General features: G+C 39.1%; 1 protein-coding gene and 1 long non-coding RNA gene across 3 annotated transcripts in view; both read right to left on the bottom strand.

Moving 5' to 3' along the window:
* Window positions 1-890: 890 nt before the first annotated feature.
* Window positions 891-9,609, bottom strand: LOC116067794. The gene is made up of 4 exons (XR_004109315.1): window positions 9,397-9,609; window positions 9,267-9,271; window positions 3,735-3,738; window positions 891-903 (listed from the first exon to the last, which is right to left on the bottom strand). It is a non-coding gene; the product is annotated as an uncharacterized LOC116067794 (long non-coding RNA).
* Window positions 9,610-11,335: 1,726 nt separating this feature from the next.
* Window positions 11,336-27,015, bottom strand: part of cpne7 (copine VII) — a 34,530-nt gene continuing 18,850 nt past the window's right edge. For both annotated transcript variants that reach the window (XM_031276558.2, XM_031276557.2), the window contains exons 12-16: window positions 25,413-25,467; window positions 20,885-20,936; window positions 18,742-18,875; window positions 17,520-17,756; window positions 11,336-15,776 (exon numbers count right to left, since the gene is read on the bottom strand). In XM_031276558.2, the coding sequence (XP_031132418.1) occupies window positions 15,624-15,776; window positions 17,520-17,756; window positions 18,742-18,875; window positions 20,885-20,936; window positions 25,413-25,467 (631 nt within the window). In that variant the 3' untranslated portion in view covers window positions 11,336-15,623. The remainder of the gene's footprint in view (window positions 15,777-17,519; window positions 17,757-18,741; window positions 18,876-20,884; window positions 20,937-25,412; window positions 25,468-27,015) is intronic.

Here is a 27,015-nt window from a genome sequence, read left to right as displayed (position 1 = left end):
AAGCTGTTTACTCAGATTTAGTGTGCTTGCGTCCTGGCAAAATGCTCAACACAAACAACAAGAACAAATATGTATAGTTGTATCAGATGGCCGCTGTTTGGTCAGCACGGTATAAATGTGGCTTAACACCCGCACACTTGCAAAGAATTGCCCGTCTGTCCACTAAAAGTGACACCAAATCAGCTAAGCAGTCAAGCTGGGGAATAGTGATAGCAAAAACAGACAGGGTAAAGGCATATTGAGCTAGCTCCACACATGATCTTCAGCACATAGTAGACCTGTGGATTTTTGTACAGACCAGGAAGTATAGGAAAAATCAAGAACTGGACCAATACAGTGATCGACTGAAGAAAAATAAATTGCAATTTATTTAGCTCCCTAGATAGACAGACTGGCATCCATAATAATCAAATGCTCTATAAATTAGCACTTGCTCGTAAATTCTGTTGGTCTGTTTTACCATTGGAAGAAAGCTGTCATGGTTTGTGAAATGTTTTGCTGAGCCTTAAGCTTATCACATGCTCTTTGACAATCTCACTTTTAATCCCACCTTTAAACATTTTGTGACTGATGAACAATTACCTTAAAAATCATGTCACTTTAATGTTGTGCATATTTTGTCATCAAAACCCCTTTTCTTTGGGATGATGTTTCACCACATCCACTCAAAGTGCTGTACCTGATTCCATGTGAGGGGAAATGAGAGCTCTGAGGAAATTTAAATTAAATAACAGCGGGCATATGGGGGAAGTCAGAGGCTTGTAAAGGTTGTTTTCATTCATTCATGGAGTGGGTCAGGGAGTAAGTACCAAAGCACAGAGGCTTTATCCAGGAAGTATAGAATTGCAGAAATTCCACACGTACTCTCTCAGCAATTCAGTGCTGACTAGTTCACTGTTTCATCTGTATCTCCAAGCTCATTAAGATAAGAAGGAATCCTTTGCAACTGCTTCTGGTTGTCCAGAGTAAGCAGAAATTTGATCTATAAATTGTCTTCAATGAAACACATTAACTGAAGGCAGTTGAAGTGTTTCAGGCAGCTGGTAAAGAGTTGTAGCAAGAAAAACACAAAAGGGAAGCCCTAGTGTGGTGTACTCGGATCACATTTGAATCAACCTGGAGGAGCTGCAGGAAGTTATTGGGGAACTGGACATCTGGTCTTCTTCTCTTCTTCTCTTCTTCATATCTTGCTGGACCAGTTAACCTGAGTCACAGATGTCTAATCCAATAATGCACAGATAAAAAAATTGAGACGTTTCAGAAAGTGAACTAAGAGACTTCAGCGCTGTGTTTTGTTCTCAGCGGCACCGACAAAGCATTTTGAATGTTCTACCACTCTGATTCTCACTTCTGACTGGCTTTTTCTCTATGGCAATAGTGGCTAAAGCTCATGGGTATTGTAGTACTTCTGCCTTGCTGAAATGATGGACAAAACATGATTTCTCTGAAACAAAGCTGAAATAATTAGAACTGGTGGTGAGAACATAAACCTACATGCTTATTGGCACATTTGGAAGAGCCCAAGCGGAGAAAGATCGCTGAGTATACAATGTGTTGATGATTGGTGAGTAATCGTTTGGCGATACTGATGAAAACACACACTGTAGAGCAGGACCAATATAAATCTCTGACAGGTGTTCAAAAACAGATTTGGAGAGGTTTAACTCACCTGCTAACAACACTAGTAGCCAACTCTATTTGACCATTTGTCTCTGTCTCTCAACTCAACTAACTTCATACAACTAACGTGTATGTGTACATGTGTGTGTGTGTGTGTGTGTGTGTGTGTGTGTGTGTGTGTGTATAATAGAGTACAATTTTGTGTATTATCACGTCTCAGTGTTTGTGCAGTCAAAGCTGTGGCAATAACGGCAATTTAACATTTATAGCATCCATACCACAGTGGTCAAAGAGAAATTGAATCTTGTTTGTTGAGACAAAGCTTATTATGGGCCCCAGATTAATCTATAATTAAAATGAGACTCAGAGCACTTCACTCCCATCGGGACATTTTGTGCTTGCAAAACACTAAGACAGTAAAAACATGACTGTGGCAATAAGTGCTAATGTGGGATGGCACAAGGGATAATGTTATTAAATCACAACAGACAGTCAGTCCCAGATGAAGCTTTCATTTTTTCCACACACACATGGACAAACATTAAATGGACCAACAGAACCATTATCAAGCTCCTAATGGATTATTTCTGTGCGTCACCCACTCGTCCCCTGATAATTCATGACTGTTAGCATTACAAATCTGTATTAGCGTTGCTGAAAAGAGAGGGTTAACTTTAGTGGCCCAGTTTAATTAAAGACATTCTGTCGGGGTTATTAAAACAAACATCTTAATACCAGGAATCTCATCTCTATATAGCGTCTAGTTATCACAGTCATTATCACTGAGAGATTAATAGAGGGACATAAAAGTAAAACACAGTTCCATTATCTGACCTCCCTTTATTTCTCACACAACACAGCTCATCTTTTCCAGGTTTCTGTATCATAAAGTTGCACAAGTAAATGATGAGGGTAAAATCAATTTATCTGCACTCTGCTGATGTCCTTTAAAAAACCGAAAGGACATGAGCCGCACAGCACACGTATGCTGTGAGATATTGCCTCTATAGTTTCAGTCAATGACACCACTTGATACCGTCTGCAGACAGACACGTCAGATCCCTCTACAACTGAAACACAACCCCGTTCACACATATGAACAGGATGTGGTTGTGAGTCTGAGCTAGGGAAGGACCCAAATGCAGATAGACAGAAAGAATTAAGATTTTCAGTGATTTCTTGAAGAAACGGGACACGAACAGCGGTCTCCTGGTCCTGTGTTTGTTTGACCCATCCATCCACCCTGACCTCATCCCTACGCAGACTTTGATTAGAAACCTATTAGTGATTAGACTGCTGTGTTTTTTTAGTGTTTGTAATTTTTAGGGGGGACAGGGCTGTACATGAAACAATGTAGCATAGCAAATTTGACAATATCACTTGATTGAGTACACATGGAGATGAACTGGTACATCTACAACTGGGCTGATTAGGAAAAATGGTAAGCAGGTGAGCAGGTGGGCAGGGAAGGTCAGATGACTGGGGAAAGGGGTTATTGCAGGACAGGAGGGAGTGGCTGGCGTCGGAAGGCTTGTTTGAGATGAGCTGCATGGATGCATTATAAGTCCTGGATGCAATATTAATGGCAGAATCCCGCTCATTCCTATGAAAGTTGCTCCGTGGCGCATCCGCCAAAAAAGTTTCTAAGCTTTCGGGTTTACTTCTGTGATATGCGACCCACTGAATATGCACAGTAGTTTGTCCTGCTGGCCCCGTCCACAAGTTCCTCTCTTATATATATATATAGACTTTACATTGTGGTGATGTCACAGGTTTTTAAATTGCTTTTCTCGGCTTGAGGGGAGTTTTTCAAATATAAAAAATCCATGGATTAAAAAAATAGAAAGAGTCATAACCCACCTTGTTTGCAGTTCGAGGTGTCATGGCAACAGTTTAACAGATGTCTCTTTTACAGTGGTGGCCTATGGGAAACATTCTTTCTGTTTTTCGTTGCAATACTGCCAGTGGCCACTGGACAAAATCAGCAGAAAGGCTGAGCGCTGTTTTTGGGGGCCTGGCTACAGCTTGTCTTGAAAGTAGACGATTGCAGTCGGGAGAGTGAGTACCTTTAAAGTGTCCTTAAATCCTAACCTCACCCAAGCAAGGCCTCATACTTGGCTACATGACCTGTCCTTCTTACCAGCCGCGACAGCAATGCTGGTATTGTTTTCAGCTTGTGAGTCTCTGTGTTATGGGAAAATGTGGTCCTAGAGACACCTACTGTAGTGGAAACTACCACAGCGGTTTTGTGTACTTTGTTAGGTATATATATTTCTGTCTGCGGCAAAAAAAATTTCACAACGATGCAAGAATTAAAGTCTACAGGTGTGTAGTTGAGATCAAAATGAAGGTGGCGTTCAAAGATGGGTGTGGTCAGAGCAAGGGCGCCGGAAGTAGCAGGGTAGGAAGTGGGGAAGAGGCCATTGGCCCCCTCACTTTATGCCCCTGGCCCAATTTGGCATCATGGCTGGTGTAGTCTATATCCACGATGTTCCACTTCCAGGATTGCTCCGTTGCCGTCGGAAATTCCGCTGGATTTCACTCTTTTCAGCCGGATGTCTGTTACCTTCCGCTTTCTTTGTGTTGGAATTTTAAACTCTGGTCGATTTCTGAGGACTATGGTTAACTGCTCCTCAGATCTCTGCAGGGTAAATCCAGACAGCTAGCTAGACTATCTGTCCAATCTGAGTTTTCTGTTGCACGACTAAAACAACCTTTGAACATACACGTTCCACCAAAACAAGTTCCTTCCCGAGGCTATTTTGCAGTGGCATCGTGGTTTTTCCCGGTGCTTAGCGCCGCCCACGACGATTGTGATTGGTTTAAAGAAATGCCAAAAACCACAGGACGTTTTTCTCCCATCCCGGAATGCTGTGTGGTCTAGCCAGACCCTCCTCCACAGCGCTGTAGAGGAAGGTCTGGCAAAGCAAAACTATGGCTGGTGTGATCCCATCGCAAGATGGTCTCTAGCATCTATTTTGTGTCTGCAGCACTGTGTAACTGGTTCCACTATTCTTACCAATAGCCACTACAGTACTTAGCAACTGCTCTAGTATAATAAACTCTTCTTGAATGAGGTCCCTTGACCTGTCTTACCAAATAGTGGACAATAAAGCATTAATGTTGGTGTCACGGATGCTGTCAAGGACTATATTTTTCCATTTGGGTTTCTGCCAGCTGAAAGCCGACAGCCAGCTGTGTTACTGATCAGAAAAGTATAGTATAGAATTTGCTAAATTATACTGTAGTAATACCTCTCAATGAGGAATTCAGACTGTAAGAAAACAAGTGCTGACACATTATTGCTTTCAGTTTTTTTTTTAAATAACATTTGTCGCAGCAATAAACTGTTGGCATCTACTGTGATAGAGTGACGTTAATAGTGGTTTATAGCGACACAATCATTTGGTCTGTTCCACAGAAAAATAGTGACAGATGTATTTATCAACTTTGTCAGTTCTGATAGATGGCACCTTTGTCATTGGCTTGCAGTTGGAGGCAGATACCGTCAGTGGCCATTATAAGAAAATGTCTTGTTGTGAAGTTCCCCTCACACATTGCTCAGGGACATTAAGGGAAAAATGTCAGTAATGCATTACTCCCACAATGGATGTGCTTGGTGAGGACAGACTGCTCTGTCTTGTGGACAGCACAAAATAAATATTAATAGCCGTCTGGTTGGAGCATTTGTCTCATTGTTGGTTTTAGAACGTGCAGCATAAACAACACCTGTCCCCCGTTAATCAGACGACTAATCAAATCTCATTAGTACAATACGTGACAGCAGGACTAAAGGTTTTACCTACACAAAAGATTATACCTACACAAAAGCTGCCAGTAAAAGAGAATGCAGGCATAGTTCATCATAAAGGTCAGCTTGCGTGGCTGTAGTTGGAACGAAGCGGCGGGACGCGCAAGCTGTAGTTCCAAGAGGGAAAAGTTACATAGTATGCCTTTAACTAAGTTGTTTTGTTGCCTCGCACTCCTGAGCCGGGCCTGCTTGCTTTGGTGACCACGCCATTGGGAGTGACCTCCACTCCGGATCTGCTTTTCAGTGTCCTTCGTCAGCGTCAGGACTCAGCGAACCCGCTCTCCGTGTTGTAGTTCAGGTTTTAAAAGGTGTATTTATAAACGCCACACCACACACCCTCATGTAACGTGTCAGTCTGGCCCTATCCATCAGCGAACCACGCCCACTTCTCTAAAGACAGACCAGTGATCTAGGGGGTCCTCGGAGTCATTGCAGGGGGGGCTGCCAAATTATTGTTTAAAACATTTTTTGAACTTTTTTTACCTCAAAAATTAAAATATGTCTGAAAATAATAAAATTAATCCATCAAATTATTAGCAAAGATAAATCAGCATATTTGTGAAAAACAACAACCTCAACAACATTGATGATACGCTTACTGGCCTGTAAGGTAGCCACTATGGTAGCCATCCACAGATACAGGTAAGCTTATGGATTCACTGTGCCTTCCACATGTATGTTTGACAATAAAACATGTAACATGAATATGTAAATAATTATTATTTTAATAGCTTAGTATTGTAAGGCACCATAAAAATGGTATGTATATAGGCTTTAGGCCTACCGATATGTTATTGTAGGCCCAGTTTATTATGCAACTCAATTTTATACAATATATGTAGTAGGAGGTCCCTGCTCGTCTCTCTTTCAGGTTAGGGGTCCTTGGCCTAAAAAATGTTGAAGACCCCTTTACTAGACTGATATCATAACACAGCACATAGTTATGACAATTTTGGAGTTGACTCACAACATTACTGTTACACTTGACTCAGATGTATAAATGTGTCTTTCCTTTAAAAAGAACATGTCACCATCTGCCTCTAAAAACAGACTTTGACTGGACTGCAGGGGAATTAGTTACAGCACACTATATATTATTCATCCAATTTGTGACTGTTAGTTCCTCTTTCTGCTAAAAAGAAAAATTATCTCTGCATCCTACACTGTTAGATATCAAATTATCATGTCCATTTCTAGGAATTATTTTGTGATGTAATGTTGTGATTTACTTTCTCTTTTCTGCTTATCTTAGAAAAAAACTGGTATTTCTTGAGCGTAGGAAATTTGCTATTTCTCTTTTATTCAAAGGACCTGTCAGACCTAAAGATAGAGGATATAACCAGTGGTATTAAATAACTTTTTATTTATGTTCAGGTCTTGTTTTGCCACAGCATGAGGTAATGAGGTAATTTCATTCCACCTAAATCTTTAGTTCAATAGGAGATCACATACAAAGTTACAGCATTTGAGTGAAAATTGTGCATGACAGTTTACTCAGTGAACTTATGAAACCTTAATGTTGAACTGCACCACCAACTCACTGTTCCTTTTAATTAATCATAGTCACTGTGAAAAATGTGCACACGTGTACAATCCTAATGCCGACTCCCACGATTAGTGTGTGTGTACATAAGCTCATTTAACCTGGTTAACACATGATTGGCGATCATCATCTTGGAAGACTCATTGTTCCCTTCGACTTGCATGAACCTCATCCCTTAGCGATCCCAAAGCAGCCATTGCATTACATACAGATATTACACACCAATATTGTAACGTGTCTCTCGTTTTATTCAGTGTATGAATTATTCTTGTGACATAATGCCAGCACTGTGAGAATCTCATATGGGAAGAATTGGCCCCCTCTACTCCTCATTTATTATACTTTCATTCGGGTTATTCTGCTTCATTGATTCATACAGCGGGTGCTGCATCCTCATGGCTGCCTACATATTGTGGATGACATCATTATTCATAGCAGTTATTCTCAACATGTTTGACTCATAGCAGTTTAACACCAACAATAGTAATGTTTAATGCCGACCCTGCCGCAGGCATCTAGCATACAGAGCGCTAAACAATTCACAGTAATTTCATTATCTGTTACATCTCTACTGTACACTACGTGCTTAGCACCAAATAGCAGACAACGTAATTAGTGAGTTGATGGTGAATGTAATGGAGCATTAAGCAACTGAAGAGCCAGATTTTTCCCTCATTTATTATTATACTATATATTGCATTCATTTTACTGCAGGGGCCTGCAGGCTCAACACTAGCCACACACTATTCCACAAAGGAGAAAAAAAAACAACTAAATTATTTTTTTTAAAACGAGTTTTAATATTACATTTGTGTAGTATAAGTATTTGTGTTGTTTGTGTTTGTCCTGTGCCACAAATGTTGTCACAACCCCTAGTATTTGTACAACATATACAGGCTGAAATCCATAGCTTTTTACACACTAAATTAAGACACTGATACACATTAAAGCATCGTTAAAGGACACAGATTTGGCAATTTAAACATAATTTTTGTATAATACTTTTTGTATAACAGCTTTGTATTGGGATTGTCAGCCAGAAAGTTGGCAAGCTGCTACCCTGAGCAATGAGACTGAACAGGCAACACATAGGCCAGTAAAACCACGGTAAAAATGCCTTGAATATTGTCTTAAAATTAAACAAAACTCAACAAAGAAGATGTTGTTCTGGCTGCTTTGTTGCATAAGAAATTGGAGAAGAGGACTGCTGCTATGAGTGAAACCCAGAAAATGTTGCCATATGAATGGCTAATCCAACTCCCGGATGCTCTCTCTCTGTAGCCTACTAATTACAACCAGGTTATTTGGCTCAGCTGCATGAAAGATTCCCACATGTGGGTCAGTTGTTTAATTTCATATCATTCAAGGGACACAAGGCCCACACAGACGAAGTTGTGCAGTTATAGAAGGAGGTTGATGAAGCAGGGACTGAACACTGCTGTGGACAATCAAGAGCAGTCCAGCCTAATTAAATTACAGTATCTGTGGGTGTCAGAGACATAGACAGAGGAGACCTGGAATGAGGCACAAAGTCACACTGTCCCGCAGTCTGAAAAGAATGGTACTAATTGTGCAGTAAGCCCACTTCCAGAGAAAGTGGTAGTTTCCTCTTCGTAGAGACCCTCCTTGTTAAATACACTGACACTAATTCACATTGTAGTGTCCCTCTTGAATCTTGCCCTGTTCACATTTTGACATTAAATGAAAAATTCAATGGTGATATCTACATGTTTACAGATTCACGGACAGTTTGACTTTCTGCTAGGTGCATATGGTCGCTGTAGGGAATTTACAAGCAGATTATACTGTATATATGTCACACGGCGGTGTGAGTTCCTGTTTTACCAGCAAAAAAGTATTTCCACTGTTAAAAAAATTGATATTCCACAGGATGACTCTTAAATCATTTATTTAAAATAAAACAGTTTACTACTGCACAGCATGAAAAGTACTAAAAACAAAAGTCTCCTCCAGTAGGTCACACCTGTGATTCTTTTCCCTTTTTCTGTCTGCACCTGTCTCACGTCAACCTTTCTTCTTCTTCTTTGGATTTACAGCAGACTAGACGCTGCAGTGGCATATTGCTGCCCACATCAACCTTTAACAAGCACAGCACACTATCATGTGTCCACTCTTAAGCTACGGAGGGGGTGTGGTCCAGTCAATCACAGCTGCTTGTCATCACCTTGATTCCCAGTCCAACATACAATGAACAAAACACAGCAAATCCACAAAACCATGCAAATAATAACATACAACACCTCTACCAATACAACTAAATGCAAAATACACAAACACTAATACAACTCAAACTGGACAATTAATTAATTAATGACAAAAAAAATCTTGACTATTTGATGGTGATCCCATAACGTTTTTGTCCTACTCCATCATCAGGTCAAAATTGAATTTTGTGAATGACCAAATACCTCCAAAACTAATGACATTCCCATCAGCCTCAGCTATAGTTTCTGTTTAGTGTTAATTAGCATTTTTAGCATGCTAACACACTATGCTGAATATAGTATACTTGCTAAAAATCCATATGTTAGCATTGTAATTGTGAGCATATTATCATGCTAATGATAGCATTTATCTCAAAGCACCGCTGTGCCAAAGTGCAGTCTCACAGAGCCGCTAGCATGGCTGTAGACTCTAAGTCTTGTTTTTAATTTCCTCCAATATTATGTTGAGGAAATGTACTTATAAACTCATGTTATGAGAAAACTTATATTGAATGCTGACAGTGAGGTTTTTGTTTTGTTCTTTCACAAACAGTGCCAATCACTAAGTTGAATCACAAAATGAATGTAATAATTTAAATGTGTGTGTGTGTGTGTGTGTGTTTGTGTGTGTGTGTGTGTGTGTGTGTGTGTGTGTGTGTGTGTGAGAGAGTGTGTGTGTGTGATTGAGAGAGGATGTGGATGGAACGCATAAGGGAGCAGGAGAGTGAGATAGCAGGTGAGACACAATGCAAGGCTATGATATGGCATTGCTTGATGGTGCTAAATTTTCCCAGAAGGTCAACTTAACTCAACTACAACTACAGTCCCTTCTGTCAATCTATTGCTTCTCATCTTCTTTAGCAGTGTGTGAGCCTTGAGTTTATATATGACTCATCTATAGACATCTTTCAATAGACTCACTCCAGTTAAGCTTTCTGCATGCTTGATTGACCAAGGGTGCTGAGAAAGATGCTGGTGACTTGGAACATTGCATTATTTGAAAGTACCAGAATATTATAATTTTTGCATTTCCTTTTCATAATGTGCTGCATAGCTAAAACGGTGCACTACGCTTGTCACAAATGCATCATTATTTATTTGGGATGTATTCTCAACTTCATTCTTCAAAGTCTGTTATTGTGTGTATGAATGTATATATAGGCTACATGTATGTGCTATACAGTACAACAGAGAGACAACATCAGAGCTGGAACAAGTTCAAAGGTGTGTGCTGTTCCCATTGGGGAAGGAAAAGCTGCTGAGATTTCCCATTCTCCATCTTTTATTAGTCATTTCCTCATTACAGGCAGGCATTAGGCCACCATGGAGAATAAAACCAATGAATCCCCTGTCTTTTCCGGTTTACTTTGCCTCCAGCTAGACCTCCCAGCCATTCCAGTGTTAGGGATGCCCAGCTGTATTTAAAGGCATTAGAGGTAATCTGATAACATTGAGGCAATGAGCTGATTCCACTAAACAACAGCACATTGTCCCAGGGTGCAAGCCTGCTGTTTCATTGCCAGTGAATGTTCAATGGTGGTGAGTGTTATTTAATTATGCCCATAAATCAGTTGGCCAGGCACAAAAGCAGCCAGGGAGAGTAAGGAAGTTTCTATATGTTGATCAGCTCACCTCACAGTCCTGCTGGACATTCACCCTTGCGAAAGACAGCAGCTTTCACAATCAAAGCCTCATTGTTTTCATAATAATGTGCGTATGGCCTCCTCCCAGAGCCCTCACCACATCCTGCATCTTTGTCCCTGAATCTGACAAAAATGAAGGTCTAAGTCTCCCCACAAGTAGGTGTCACCATGGTAACAACCATTATTCAGTGCTCTTAACAATAGCCGTTAAATGAAAGGAGCTGTCTGATGGAATTAAAGAGTAGGCTCAGTCCCTCTTCCCATGCAATACGTGCTCACAGCATCCGCAGCAAAACCACACAAGGCAAATGTGTACAATAGCATAACCTACATTTCATCAAGCACATCAAAATCAGTCTCTCATTTCTATTCATCCCTCCTGTGCAGCGGTGAACAATGAGAAAATGTGACATGAGTGAGTGGGATCACGGGAAACTGGATGACAAAAGCAGACAGATGTAATATGTAATCTCTGACAAAATCACAGAGACAGTTTCAGTTAAATTATGTGATTTATTTACCTAACTGCAAGACAGAGAGCCTAAACTACAAGAACAGAGATTTGTGCAAATGCAGCCTTGCATATTAGCATATCATAAGACCCAAAGGAATGACTGCACAGCACAGCAATAAAAGTAAGCATGCAATAAATCCCTTTCTTCCTTTTTAATAAATCAATTATTTCACTAATGATGCATGGGTTGCTTCTCACCGACACGGCCTGCAGTTACACTAGTTGCATATTAGGGTTATGGGCTGTAAACCTTGTCCTGATTAGCAGTGGATGGGTGAAAGAGAGAGAGATTGTCTATGAAAATTTCAGTTTAATCAGTGTGGTGTAAAACCTATGACTTGTTAATTTTATCAGACAATGGTGCCAGTATAGATAAGGGGAAATAAGCAGTAAATTCTTCCCAGTTTTTTTTTTTATCCGCAGTGCAAGATGGCCACATTAACTATTGTCTCCAGTGATTCAGCTCACTGTTGTTGCACCACTGTGGCACAAATGATGGTTTCTCATTAAAACATGAATCTAGGTAGGGTTCAGCTAGCTACAGGCACACAATGATATTATTGTAATACTTCATACATGATTAATTGCAATGAAACTTGTCACTGAATGAAAAAGATAAAGAATTAAAAAAAAAAAGACCCATACATCACTGTTTAACATCTATTACCATTAAACATCTAATACATTTCGTAATTCAGGTAACCCCAGAAGAGCATGACACATACAGTATGCATGGCTCATTCTATCAATGTTTTAACCAAGAAAACACGTATTTTGGCATTTTTTTAATTACTTATTTGATAACCAAAACTAATGAAAACAATTAAAAAAAATACTTAGATAAAGGAAAAAGATTGTGTATATTCTGAGGTCAATTGTTAAATCCCATCTCATAAAAATGTTAAGAGTACAGGGTAATGAACCATTTGAGCTGGTGCAGCTCATAACCTGAGGCAAAGTAGCAATAAGGTGTTACAGGTAATAGGGAAAAAAGAAGTGCTGATGCCTTTTAGATATTAATATGTGAGCCGGTTTGCCCTTAAGGAACAGTAATATTGGCTGATATCTGCACCTCCTGCCTTATTTAGTCAGAATAGGTAGCCACTAAAGGTTTGTGGGAAAGCACAAAGCTGGTGTCATAGATATATGCTTTAGTTTTTGTTATGATGGTAATCACATTACCATTTAAGAATGGCAACTTTTTGGTCATGTTTTTTGTTTTGTAAATCTTTTGTGAACCAAGAGACCTATAAGGCCACTTATAACTTCAGTCGTGAGACTAAGAAAGTCCTCCAGCATCATTTGCATTCAAGATACTGAGTATGGCTCCATATCTCGACCTGCTAAATCAATCGGCCTCATCCTGTGATCCACAGTGACAGAAGAATCCTCAGTTGTTGTGATCTTCAAAGGATTTCAGAGAGCAGCCAACAACAGAGCTACAGCTGTCTTTAGGTGCATTCATGAGAAGCCAATAGTCTGTATCTGGGGAGGGCTGGTGAAGCTCTTGAGGACAAATCAAAGTCAGATTAATGCATGTGGCTGGATATGTGTATGTTAAAGTAGCTGTAAGGACTGGATATTCTTCCAGTGCATTAAATGGCTTTAGGCTAAGTGAATTAGTCACCATTCAGAGTCATTCAGAGCACAGATACACCATATAAGATAAATGTAAAAAGAATAAGCAAATATACCAACTATAGAGTCATTACTAGAAGAGGCAGCAATCAACTGTCAGGCCAAACAAAACAGTATCAGGGTTTTTACTGTATGGTGAACTACGCTGATGCTTTTCAGTCAGGCTTTTATTATGAGAAACAATTATTTTGCTTTATTCACAAAATGTTCTACTTTTAGGGGACATACACTTTCTTTGGATCTAAACGGTCCACATTGTACTTCTTTAACACAATCCAAAACCAAGGGAAGGGCAAGAAAATGATCCACTACAGAAAAGAATTTCTTTAGCTCTGAGAGAGACTTTGTGGGATTTATATTTAATTCAAACCTCAAAAATGTTTTTTTCTTCATTTATGCTCTTAATGATGCTTGATAAATAAATTGTCCAGTCACAGAGTACTTTTGAGGTAAAATCATCTGTATTTTGGCAAATTTGCTTCATAAAGCTAAGGAAACATGTCAAGGTTCCTTGCATAAGTAATGAAAAAGTATTTTCAAATCTTTTACTTTCTTGTTCAGTTGACTTTTTCACTACTCCTTGAAAATGTAATGTAATGTAACATGTGACTTGAACACAGCATCTCTCCTTTCTTGTTTGTTTAGATGCTGATATTCCAAATGGTATTTACAGCACAATAGGAACACGTCAGTCAGTTTCAGCTGTAATGCTACTGAAACTGATGCAGCATTAATATGTTCCTTTGGGAAATACTGAGGCCAAAACATGACACAGCTCACTTGTTACAGTCTGCACTCTAAACACTATGACAAAAATCTGACACAGCCCCGGCAAGGTAAGTGAAGGTTTTATCTTTTTGAATATGATAAGTATGGTAAAGCTCAATAGAATAAAATTAACAATAGATAATATAAAAAAGAATAGACTCACAAAACAGTTTGTTCTGGAGATGCACATGTGCAATGATGAGCAAACCTTTAATACTAATTTTATGGTAAGAACTTCTGGAATCAGAAATCTGGTAATAATGATACCTTTTTCAGATTTGTAATATTCAGATGTAAATGTAACTGATATAACACATTCCAGAGCTGGTTTATATGAACATGACTGTGTGTTTTTACAGCACTCACTGTGATCGGCTCTGTGTTTTCGTTGGATCTAACTGTGCGCTCAGCAGTAGAACTACTGTATTGCATATAAAAAGCAGCAGAAAAAATAATTAAACACACTGCAGAAACGTGAAGAATGCATGACGGCTGGTTTAGGAATGACAACAATAACGAACAATTCAAAAGGAAAGTATTCGCCTTACATTAAGCATGATTTTCACAGTTTATACCATAGCCACCTGACAAAAGAATAAAAATAGTGTGTGATCGCTCATCTTTTCATGGAGAAAAATGTTATTTGGGCTTTGCTCTTTGCAACTTTTGTTGCTGCACAGAAACCCAAACACATACGTCAACTTGTCAACTGATGAGCTGACTGTATTTTCTGTCTTGCTGTGACTTATTAGCTCACTGTTGTAACTGAAAGAAGCATACAAAGAGCCCAAGCTAAAGCAAATATCACACATTGCTAAAGTTATGTCACCTGCAGTTTCACAGATGTACAAGCTAAACAGGTCTGAAGGGGTGACACTTTAGAACTAAACAAAGATTTTTCACTGCTTCTGTTTTCTCACCTGGTTTTTAAGAAGGCCAAAATACTTAGGGATAAGCTAATTATTTTACACAAAACACTAATTTAGCAACCTTCACCTGCTAACTGCCAAACACAGTAAGCACTGCTTGCTTTTGTATTTGCTAGGTAGGGGAGGTGTCATTCATGGTTCATGCTGTTGCAGACAGGACATTTTTTGGTTTGTTGAGAATGGCTGGTGCACTTTGGAACAGCGCTTTTAATTTTAGCAATAGATTATAGCTAATTGATGATTTGCCACTAGTCCGTTCCTATGTCAGTTCATGGTAGGTTGATTTGAAATAGTGATCTGCAGACAGACAGACTTAGGTACATGAGGCAAGGTCAATGTAATATTAGGGCTGAATGCAGCATCCCTTCTTTATACTTCCTGTGATTCATCTATAACATCTGGATTAAGTATTGTCAGTATTTTCAGGTTGAGCAATCTAATTTTGATTGTGACATATGGTACTGCACAGTACATCTTCAAAATGATCTAAAGATAAGAGATAAGGAAAACAGTAACATAATAGACATAGTTGAGCTGCTGAATTTCATGGGCAGTGAGGAATAATAAGCCTTTATCTGATCGATGGATCAGCAATGAGGGATTGGCCTGCATGCATAAAAATTAGGGGGGAAAAAAATAACACAATCCCCCAGGACTCATGATGCTTAAACAGCTGGATAATCATGATTTGCACAGCCAGGGAGAAGCGCTGGATCCACTGAGCAGAAAAAAGTAACTCACAGTCTGTCGTACTGTCCTTGTGTAAACACTTTGATAGGTGTGAAGAATGAAATAAATGAGTAACAACACATCTAGAAAGATATTCTCTTCAGTCATTCAGTCCGAAATCGCGAGGCACGCGTTCTTTCTCCCTCTTAGTCTGCTGAACTGGTGCTGTGGTCAAAGCTTGGTCCCAAGAGCAAGATGGGTGATTATTCTGTTGGGGTGGTGGCGACAGGGCTGAGGATGGGGGTCAGTAAGTCCCTCATAGGACTCATAGGGCAGATGGCCTTATGGCTGTAGTACTCTACTACTTGCTTGGGCACCTCTGCCAGAACACATTTGGCCAGTGCTGCAGGTGAAGCCTGCAATAGAGACAGAGAACAGCTGGAGTTGTCAAAATATCGACTCGAGAAACATTTTCCAGTAAAGCTTTTACGTTTTTTTCCTGATCAGGGAAATACCGATGGTGTGTTTGAGAACTACTTTCTTTGTTTCAGACAAATTAATAGAGGTAGGTCAGTGTCAGACATTGTATTAGAGAGTAACAGTAATTTTCAGTAGCATAAAACTCATTAGATGGTATTATTCATTACACATATGCAGGCCTGCGCAATAGATTTCTAACAATTTATGTGACAAGTCTGGACACATCACTTTGTGAAAAAGGGGGTTGCAATTGTTAATTTTGCACTTATGATTTTGATTATATTCAATGTAAGTGTTTCCTCAAACTCTTGGTGAATAATATCAGGTTAACTATACAGTTGGGTGACAACCTAAAGAAAAAAACAACATAGGTGTCTGAAGATATTGGGCCACCAGCTTCCAGACTGCATAGATTCTCTAAGACTGTAACTCTATTGGAGAGATGAACACCACATATTCCTCTATTTGGTGTTCTGATGATGGTGGTGGGAATCATTGTGCAATGCATCTGTTCAAAATCTCCCAAAGATGTTTAATTGGTTTAAGATCTGGTGACTGTGAAGATCATACGATTCACATCATTTTCATACTCGTCCCCTCACCTTTTATCACCTTGTTTCCTGTATGAAAGTGTCTGCATTTGTTAGGTTTCTCCACTCATTTACTCAGTTTATTTTTAATTTGCCACCCATCTGTATATAGTAAATATTAGGGGTGTAAAGATTCACTGATACAAATCGGTATCCGGTTGTATTATCACAGATACGAGCACACTGATATATGGACTACTGGATCGAGCTAAATGGACCAGGAATCGGCCGATGGCCCGATTCTACATTGCAACGAATCGGTTGACTAAAGCTTTGCTGTCATTCCAACTTCAGCGTCTGCTGTGTGTGCAATGCCGTTGAAAGAGACGAGTGTGTGTGCATGTCTGTGCGCGCACATCTCAACAGCGTCTCGCGATGAGGTAACAACGAGAGTTGCGAGTGCAGTAAAAACAGCCTGTAACTACAGTACAATCATACAGTACAATCGGTACAGTATGTGTCTATGAATAAACACAAGACATGTAGTTCTGAAATGATACGTTTGTCTTCCATTTTTTCCCCATGCCATAAAGTAACATTTTATAGAATTGGCTTATTTAAATGTATAATGGAAAATGAATGTGTTAACATTAAACGAATATTAACTGTATCTACTGTATCAGATTTAATCATATCTCATTGAATCGCACCAAATTGATTCAACATTGAATATGTATTGTCCCTGAACCGTTCGTAGCCCATGTGTATGTATCGGATCGTCTTTTAAGGGAGAGATGCACACCCCTAGTAAATATATATTACTGTATATATCGCACATTTTGGGAAATGTTCCATGTTTATAACATTATACATCTAGTCAACAACAGACAGCATAATTGTACAGCTGAAATGCTGCTAAATGCAAGAATACATTGTTGTTTGAGGAAATTTCTGGATTTCCTCCAGTCCATGATGTCCATCTGTGGCACTGGCAAAGCAAGCAAAAGCTTCCTGTCTGCTCTTTTGAATAAGAAAGGAGGGGGCGGTTATGTAAAAAGAATTTTGTATCACTAGCACAGCCGTCAGAAGGAGTGGGGTTCAGGCTGAAAGTCAACAAGTGCAGATTGACAGACGGAGAGAAAAACTGACCGTTTTGAAGTCTCTGAAGGGCACGAACTGCACAATGTCCCTGAGGACTGGCTCGCCCTTCGGTGAGCGTAGGACTCCGTCATCTCCATCCAAAATCTGCATGTCTGTGAAGTCTGCATTGCCCACACCAACAATGATTATGGAGAGAGGCTGGTAGGACGCTCGTACAATAGCTTCGCGCGTGTCTGCCATGTCTGTCACTACACCATCTGTGAGGATGAGCAGGATGTGGTATCGCTGGAAGAAGATAAGAGCTTTCAGTGTTTATTAACCCATCTTAACAATTATGTGTGGTTATAAGCAAGAACACCTCTCTGTGTGTGTTGTGGTCTGAAAGTAGGCTTTTCATGCCGTCTTGTATCATTTTAGAGCCTCCACTGAGTAGATAAGTGTATATGTGTGTGGTACTTTTAATAGTGTTACACAAAAAAACACGGTGTTCAAGAATAGATAAAAAGCATATTAAAAACAAAAGACATAACTTGACATAACTACATCTCAAACAGCAGAGACGTTGACATTATTTTTTTCATGTGCCCACTGAACAGTATAACATGAAAATACAAGAATTACAAGAATATTAACATGGCACAGAATACTGTAATCATTTCTGATTGGTCCCATGGTTAGTGGTTAGTTTGTTGGTACCGTTATTGTGTGTTTATGTGTTATTGTTTATATATGTGTGCATGTCTAATGTGTGCCATGTAAGCTTAATTGTTTACTGCAGCTCATTTACTGATCAAAAGAAGGACTAACATTGAGGAGTAAATAATTACATAAAGGTCAGTGCAATTACAAGAGTGTAATAGTTTAGAACACAATGTATGTGCAGTCGCTGGGTAATTTCAGATACTAAATATATAAAAGACTTGTGTTCTTTCTTTCTCCCAATGGGATATCAAGGAAAGACAAGGAGCAGAGTGACTCTCTTAGCCACTTGTGTTACATTGCATTTTAACAGTAGTTCATGAGGTAATTTCTAACACAAAAAAGGGTCAATGATATGGAAATATGTGTAACAAATATACCAACAATACGGCACTGTATGACTTCACTCCTAATTTGTTGTATAACGGGCACCTTCTTCCTTTTGCCCCATAGGGCATCATTACTGTAAACAGTGAGGTGAACCAGAGGCTACTCACTCTAGGAACTCAGTGGGATGTACAACAGCAAAGCCTGTATTACATTCATATATTTCTAATAAAGAGACACTCACAGAAGCATCTTTAATGATGCCGTCGCCTGCTGCCAGCTTGGCTATCCTGTTAATGATGGGAGAAACATTGGTTGGGCCATACAATTGGATCTTAGGAAGGCAGTTCTGGTACGCCTCAACCACTCCTTGGATCTCTGATCAAAAAGAGCACAGAGCAAAATGAGGGAAACAGTTATCTACACTTGTCATTAAACAAGCGACTGTAAATTAAAAGGTACAGTCGGATGAATTATTTATTGCAGTCTCGAGAATTATACAATATACAGTACCTTAATATGTGTTCTGCCTAACACAAGTTAGAAAAGTTAAATCCTCTGAAAGAAGCAAAGTTTTAGATTTTGGCTTGTTCATTTGAATTTTAACAACCAATCAATTATGAAATCCATAAAGCAATGGTGGAATGTGCCTAAGCACATTTACTCAAGTACAATTATTAGGTACTTGTACTTTACTTGAGTATTTCCATTTTATGCTACTTCATACTTCTACTCCACTATGTCAAATATTGTAGTTTTTACATTTATTTGATAACTTTAGTTACTTTGCAGATTTTTATTATTAATACAAAATATAAATCAGCAATATATATATATTATTCTGAAATGGGTCACTCTGCAAAATTAGTATTTTTACTTTTGGTACTTTAAGCATATTTTGATGCTGATACTTTTGTGCTTTTACTTAAGTAATATTTTGAATGCAGTACTTTTACTTGAGTATTTTTACACTGTAGTAACTTAAGTAAAAGATCTGAATACTTTTCCACCACTACTATGACTCATAAGTAAGTAAAAGACTAGTTCATGCCCTCATATTTTCCCGTCTATAGACTACTGCAATTCTCTTCTAACTGGCATCAACCATAAATCCCGCCTCCAGCTGGCCCAGAACTTAGCAGCAAGGCTTCTCACCGGTTTTAACAGATGACATCACATCACTCCTATCCTAGTCTATATCCTTCGCGTTCCACTTCCGGGATTGCTCTGGTGCTGCAGGAAATTCCGCCGGATGCATGTATTTTACGTTTCCTTCCACTTTCTTTGTGTTGGAATTTTAAACTCTGGTGGATTTACGAGGACTGTTGTTGACTGCTCCTCAGATCTCTGCATGGTAAATTGGAATGGTTGGTTGACTCTCTGTCCAATCTGAGTTTTCTCTCGCACAACTATTTTGCAGCGCCCATGACGATTCTAATTGGTTGAAAGAAATGCCATTAAACCATAGCACGTTTTCCTCCCATCCCCGAATGCTATGTGGAGTAGCCAGACCCTCCTTCAGCGCACTTTGGAGGAGGTCTGGCAAAGCAAGACTACTCCTATCCTAGCTACACTTATTTGGCTCCCTGGCCGTTTAAAAATAGATTTTAAGATATGATTAATCACAAGCTCGTCAGGGTCTAGCCCCAACTACATCCTAGAAATGCTGACCCCATACGAGCCTGTTAGCAGCCTTAGATCCTCGGGCGGGGCCCTTCTAACCATTCCAAAATCGAGGCTCAAAACCAGAGGTGATAATGCATTCTCCATTAGGGCACCTCAGCTTTGGAATGACTTTCCCAGAGATAAACTGCTGAATCAGTGACTTCTTTTAAATCACTTCTTAAAACATATTTTATAGACTTGCTTTTATGTGATTCCGTCTTTTTATTATCTTTTTCATTGTCATTATTATTAATTAATTTAAATTGGTTTATTGAGTTGTCATTTTTTCTGTCCTTTAAAGTGTCCCAACTTCTGTTTTCACTATTACAATGATGTGTACAGTATATATATGTATGTGTATTGGTTTAAATGTGCTTTTGTTTCCTCTGTCAAAGCACTTTGTAAACTAACATTTTTAAAGGTTCTATACAAATAAAGTTATTAATATTAATATTAATATTAATATTAATATTAATATTTTAGAAAAGATGCACACAGAAATGCTCACAAAAATCGGTACAGAGGAGTTGTTTTTTCTTTACTTTTGGACTGTATGAAAATGATCTGTCATGTATTCATTTATCTGAAATATGTGATAAGGGACCTGCTGAGTAATACTGATAGTTTAGCAGCTGTGTTGTCAGATTACAGATGCAAACTCTACTATCATCAGCATAGAGATGCACTTTTCAGGGAAACTGGTATACAAAGCCGTTCCTTACCTTCACATTCATCATCCTCTGGGTTGAAATTGATGGCAAAGTCATGAGACACCTGTGGATGGAAAAAGAGAAAATTGTAAAACACTAATTTGGTGTTCAAAGCGGCTTTGTGCTCTGCCCCCCATGTTGTATCAGAAATGGCTGTCATGTTTGGAATCTCTGAAGGCCTGGACTTTTTTTCTTTTTCTGGTATTTGCATGTAATTTAGGCTAATATAATCATCATTGAATTATAAATAAAATAATTTCTATTTCAACCATTGGTTAAGAGTGCCTCACTTTATCAGGGGTGTTTCACAGTGAGACTTGGTTATGTCATGTGTATACTGTTCTGTGTTTACTAAACTTAGCACAAAAAGTAAGGAAATTTGTGTTTGGTAGATTATTTCTATGTAGTAACAATGCTTTTTGGCAATAAATCTTATACCGTTGGAAAGCCTGTTTAGTTCCCTTTCAAGTGGTGCCCCATTTGTAAGGAACATGCATTTGTGGGATGAGCAGCAGCGCTGAGTATGTGGGTTGCGCCCATGAAACATTTGCCAAATCTTCTCTGCCAATGCCAAACAGCTTCTGCCATTGACTCATTTGGTGTTTGGTGGATTGGATGATTGAAGTTTGAAGAAACAAGACATATTGGCAATTTAACAATTCATTCATTTCACAAACAGGAGCCTCAGTAGCGTGTGGAAGAACCATACACAGCCACAACAGCCTGGCACCTCCTCCTCATGCTGGTCACCAGCCTTTTCACACACTGCTGTGGGATGGCATCCCATTCTTCAACCAGCATTTGTCACAAGTCAGCCAACGTGATTGTGTTGGTCACTCTGGCACGAACAGCATGCCCAAGCTGATCCCACAATGTTCAATGGGGTTGAGGTCAGGACTGCTGGCAGGCCATTCCATCCTCTCCACTCCCACATTCTGGAGGTAGTCTCTGATAAACCCGCCCTGTGGGGGAAAACGAGGCTTGTCATCATTGGAGGCAATCTCAATGCAGAGAGATATAGAGATGAGATTCTGCAACCAGTGGCAATCCCATATCTCCACAGTCTGAGACCGAACTCTATCCTCCAAGATGACAACGCTCGCCCCCACAGGGTGGGGTTTATCAGAGACTACCTCCAGAATGTGGGAGTGGAGAGGATGGAATGGAAGTGCCAGAGTGACCAACACAATCACGTTGGCTGACTTGCGACAAATGCTGGTTGAAGAATGGGATGCCATCCCACAGCAGTGTGTGACCAGGCTGGTGACCAGCATGAGGAGGAGGTGCCAGGCTGTTGTGGCTGTGTATGGTTCTTCCACATGATACTGAGGCTCCTGTTTGTGAAATTAATGAATTGTTAAATTGCCAATATGTCTTGTTTCTTCAAACTTCAATCATCCAATCCACCAAACACCAAACAAGTCAATGGCAGAATAAGCTGTTTGGCATTGGCAGAGAAGATTTGGCAAATTTTTCATGGGCGCAACCCACATACTCAGCGCTGCTGCTCATCCCACAAATGCATGTTCCTTACAAATGGGGCACCATTTGAAAGGGAACTAAACAGGTTTTTCAACGGTATAAGATTTATTGTCAAAAAGCATTGTTACCACAGAGAAATAATCTACCAAACACAAATTTCCTTACTTTTTGTGCTAAGTTTATATTCTGAAGGGTCTGCTTGTATTAATACCCTACTTCATCAAACTATGCTGTAATGAGCATATAGCATGCACTATATGCTTAAAATATGGTTTCTGAAAGAGTTTGCAACCCCTCTTGTTTGATCTGGTCTATTTTTTCCATCCAAACGTCAGATTTACTTTGTTTTACTCAAAGCTGTTTAATTGGCAATATGAAATCCACTTCTTGATACCTCCTCTCACAAGAAACCGTTTTTTCCACAAGCACCAACTGTCAGCCAGATCGGTGACAACTGACTCCTCTCCAGCTGGCTACTTTCTTTTAAGTCATTTTTGTATTTAATGTGATTAACAGCCTGTATTTAATCACTGTATAGCTATATATGAGGAGCCCAGATTAATTAATCATTTATTTTTTTGCATTGGGCCACTGCAAGGGAGGGGATCTTGTTTTGTATCTCATTTAACAGGCCTGTTTCATGGCAGACCTTTTGACATGGAAGCACACAGGTGTAACTCGTAACATTAACAATTCTATTTAGCATTTGTCATTTTATTAGTTACACCTGTGCTGTATGACAGACACTCAATATTACAATCTTATGTGGCCGGGTTGACTCAGTGGGTAGAGCAGGCGCACATATACTGAGAGGTTTATGCCTCGACGCAGAGGTCCAGGGTTTGACTCCGACCTGTGATGATTTCCTGCATGTCCTCCCCCTTTCTTACCTAGTTGTCCTGTCAAATTAAAGGTGGAAAGCCCAAAAAATCATCTTAAAAAAAAATTACAATCTTATTTATTAGCTTTGCCTGTTTTCCCAAGTACATAAAAAATCTGTTTTTTTGTGGATAGCATCTGTGCAAAAACAACACTCCTTTTAAAGGCACTGAAAACCTATTGTGTCAGTTGTTTTCTTACTATGAGCAAAGGACCAAACACAACATTTTCTGCCAAAGTTGGAAGTCAGTTTTGTTTCAATTGAGAGATTTCTGTATTAGTGTTTTTGTCTGTACTTTTCTTACTGGTTTGAAGAGGACAGGGCTCATTTGGAAAAAGATGATGTCACATGCTTCAGAGCACAAATCAGGATTTGGCTAGATCTGATCACAGTTGTGGTGTATTTATTTATGTTGGTGGGGCACTGGCAATCAAATATGATCAAACCACACTCACACAGTCCCAGTGAAGCAGATTAACTGAGTTTTTGAGTATTCATTTGGTCCGGACTAAGAGAAAAATTAATGTTGCCTTTCAGTTCTGGTCCAGTTCGTGTTCAGAGTGGCTTTTTACAAACCTAAGTGCTTCTTATGTTTAATTATGTTATCTGTTGTCACAAAGAGCTCACAAAGAAATTACTGATTAAGAGCAATATTAGTATAATTTGCCTGCAAATCACATGTTATGAATACTGCCAAAGTACACAGAGTAGGACACAAGCACAACACACTGCAGTTTTAATTGCTTTTGACCAAATGATTTGCATACCTATACATCCCTTCCTGAACAGTTTGCAATCAGCCATATATATAGTTTAGCTTAAAAATTAATGATCCTAAATTACTTATCTATTATCATAAAATCCTGTGGTTTGCTTCCTCATTTACTTTCAGACCACCAACGAACCGCATCAGAGTCTGCTTGGAAGCCAACAACTGGACCGAGACCGCCTGAAAGGAGGCGTCCTAATGTGGTTGTTAAGTCCACACCAGCAACAAACAAATGGCACTACATGGGCAAACACACCAGAGTCCATTTTAACAAAACCAAACACGTTAAACCCCTGAGTACCTGATGGGAAGAGATGTTCTCTTCTAAACTTGAGCTTTTAAGGGTGCAACTTTTCGTAGAGACTTTAAATTAAGAAAACACAATAGGTCATATTCATTGAAATGTGAGGCTTCCCATTAAATCACACAACTCACTATCTGCTGTATTATTGGCTGACAGATAAACATATTGGATCCTTATTTCATATGTATATGTTTTCAAATCACACTTAGTATTCATAATTCATAATTAAGAAGAATACAAGAGAGCACAACAGCACATACTGAGAAAGAGCCCAGATCCATTAAACCTGCACACAGGTGTAGCCTATAACTTCATAGATGCAGTTCATGATTAGTCTAATGACTTAATTAGCATTTACCTGCACCACCAACCACAAAGTAAAATAAATTTGACTCCTGCAGGGCAGTCACTGTCATGGTAAATTCAGAAATTAATAGATTGTATTTACTGAGCCACAAATGGCATGGAATGACTGAAATTATAATGATGAGTGTTTCACATCGGCACAAAGAGCAGTACAATCTTACATTAAACATAGGCTGTTCTGATCTGAAAAATGAGCAAACAGCATAGCAATTCAACTGTGCATGTGCGTGTGTGTGTGTGTGTGTGTGTGTGTGTGTGTGTGTGTGTGTGTGTGTGTGTGTGTGTGTGTGTGTGTGTGCTTGCGCGCGCATGTCAGGTCTATTCAGAATCACCGAAGGCTTTGGGTTCTCAAAGTCCAATTTGCTTGAATAAACGCTCTCACACTCATGAATTATTATGTCAACTCGGCATCAATACTACAGGGCTTTTATTTCATCAGAACATGTTGTTTTGTTTTTGTGTTGCTATTTTAACACATAGAGCTTGTGAATAACAATAAAATCCCTAATTTGTTTTAAATGTGAAATTTGAAAAGTGTGTCATACAACAGGTCATGGAAATCAGATGCCTAACGTTAAGTCCCAGGGTAGTGGAAAATACCAGGTTTCCATAAGAGCATGTGAATATATAGTATGCATAATATTGTTTGTGTGAAGGGAAGGCCAGTGTCATGGAACAGAATGGAAAAAGGGAGGTTTAGAAAAACAGGGAGAGCAGAGATATGGAAAAAGATACTCACCTCATAATTTGGAGGAATTCTGGCACCAAAGCCCAAAGCTGAAAATCTTTTGTCACTGAAACAATAAGAAAATTAACCAGTCATATATTACAGTTACTGCAGTGATCTGAAAAATATTGATGGCTTATCCATCAGTTCACGTTTCCACAGCAAACCCCCTGCTTGTTTGCATTTCATAAATGTTAAAAGCTTGAATTGCAATTCGAAATCTCCCTGCAGGCAGTGTTTGCACCTGTTCAAAGAGCTTTTCAGTCTTTATCCTCTCTTTTCATCGTACTATTTAGATGGGCAGATATTACTGTAAGAGGCTCTGCTATGCTGCGCTAAAGGACAGCATGCACAGATTTGTATAAATAACAAGACAAAGGCTGTGTCTGAAACCACTCCCTATTTGCACTATATTTACACTAAAAGTAAACTAAGACATGACCTTGTAGTCATCACCTTTCCAGCTGTCGACAACGACAAATGTGATGCTTGAGGTATACAAAGGCAATATTCTGCACTTGATGGTTTAATGGCCTACAGTGGCTGTGTGGAACATTTTTCTCTAGCATGATTCAATCAATGTTATACTGCATCCAAAAATAAAATGCACCACAAAAGGCCATTTACTGCAGAATTTCTTAGACTGCCTAATGGTTATAAAATCAGAACAGCTTTTGGCACATTTTTACCAGCTCTCTTTGTTCTGCTAGTCTTCTTTGCAATTGTTGCAGTACTTCTTTTATCTTTTCTTCTTTGAAAGGCGTGAGCTTTTACCAGGCAGGAAAGAGTTGCATTATGGGACAAATAGTATACTGGTTTCGACCATTCTCTTTTTTTAAAACTGTCTCTTGTAAGTCCCCTAACTTTATGGAAGTGTCATAACAAATTAAGGGAGTACCCCTTTGATACCATATAGTTAAAGGACCTTCTATATATAAATACATAGATAACACGTTGTGCCTACAGTATGTATGTATCTAGAATTTGTGGTATTTAGGATAAGCAACAGAGCTGTCACAGCATATTTTCATTCACATCAGTGAATGTTTGTCTACAGACAGCTTTCTCCAATGGCTGCCTCCCTTATCAGAACATTTAGTAAACATGCCTTTGTGACTGATAAAATAACCCAAATTCTCCACACCAGTGCAATTACAGTACAAATAGCATCTCCCACTCAACAGAATCATAAAATTATGTGATGTGTAATACATTTCCTCTGGACATAAGTGTGGGTGCATCAAAGGGTACACAGCAAAAAAACTGTTGATAAGTGTTGATTTACTTGGTGTGTTGACAAGTGTTGATTGGAGAGTTGTTGGTCCACTCATAGATCTAATATGGCTTTGAGGCTGTTTTTTTGAGCTATCAGAAGTGTTTAATTAACTCTGATGGCTGTGGACTTAAATAAACATTGACAAAATGATGAATCAGAGTGAGCAATAAACTCTTAACTATAAACTATTGACAGACGCAACTTTACTTTAAGTTGTAATTGTTCTACTACAATAATTAGTAGCACTGGCACTTGCTGTTGTTGCAGCAGCAGCACTAGTAACACACCAAAACATAATTATCCATAAGGAATTTGGAGGAGAAAAAGTATAATTTGTGT

The sequence above is a fragment of the Sander lucioperca genome, chromosome 3, assembly GCF_008315115.2.
Source record: "Sander lucioperca isolate FBNREF2018 chromosome 3, SLUC_FBN_1.2, whole genome shotgun sequence".
NCBI lineage: Eukaryota > Metazoa > Chordata > Actinopteri > Perciformes > Percidae > Sander > Sander lucioperca.
The sequence above is the reverse complement of the archived record's forward strand: the minus strand, read 5'-3'. Positions and strand labels throughout refer to the sequence as shown.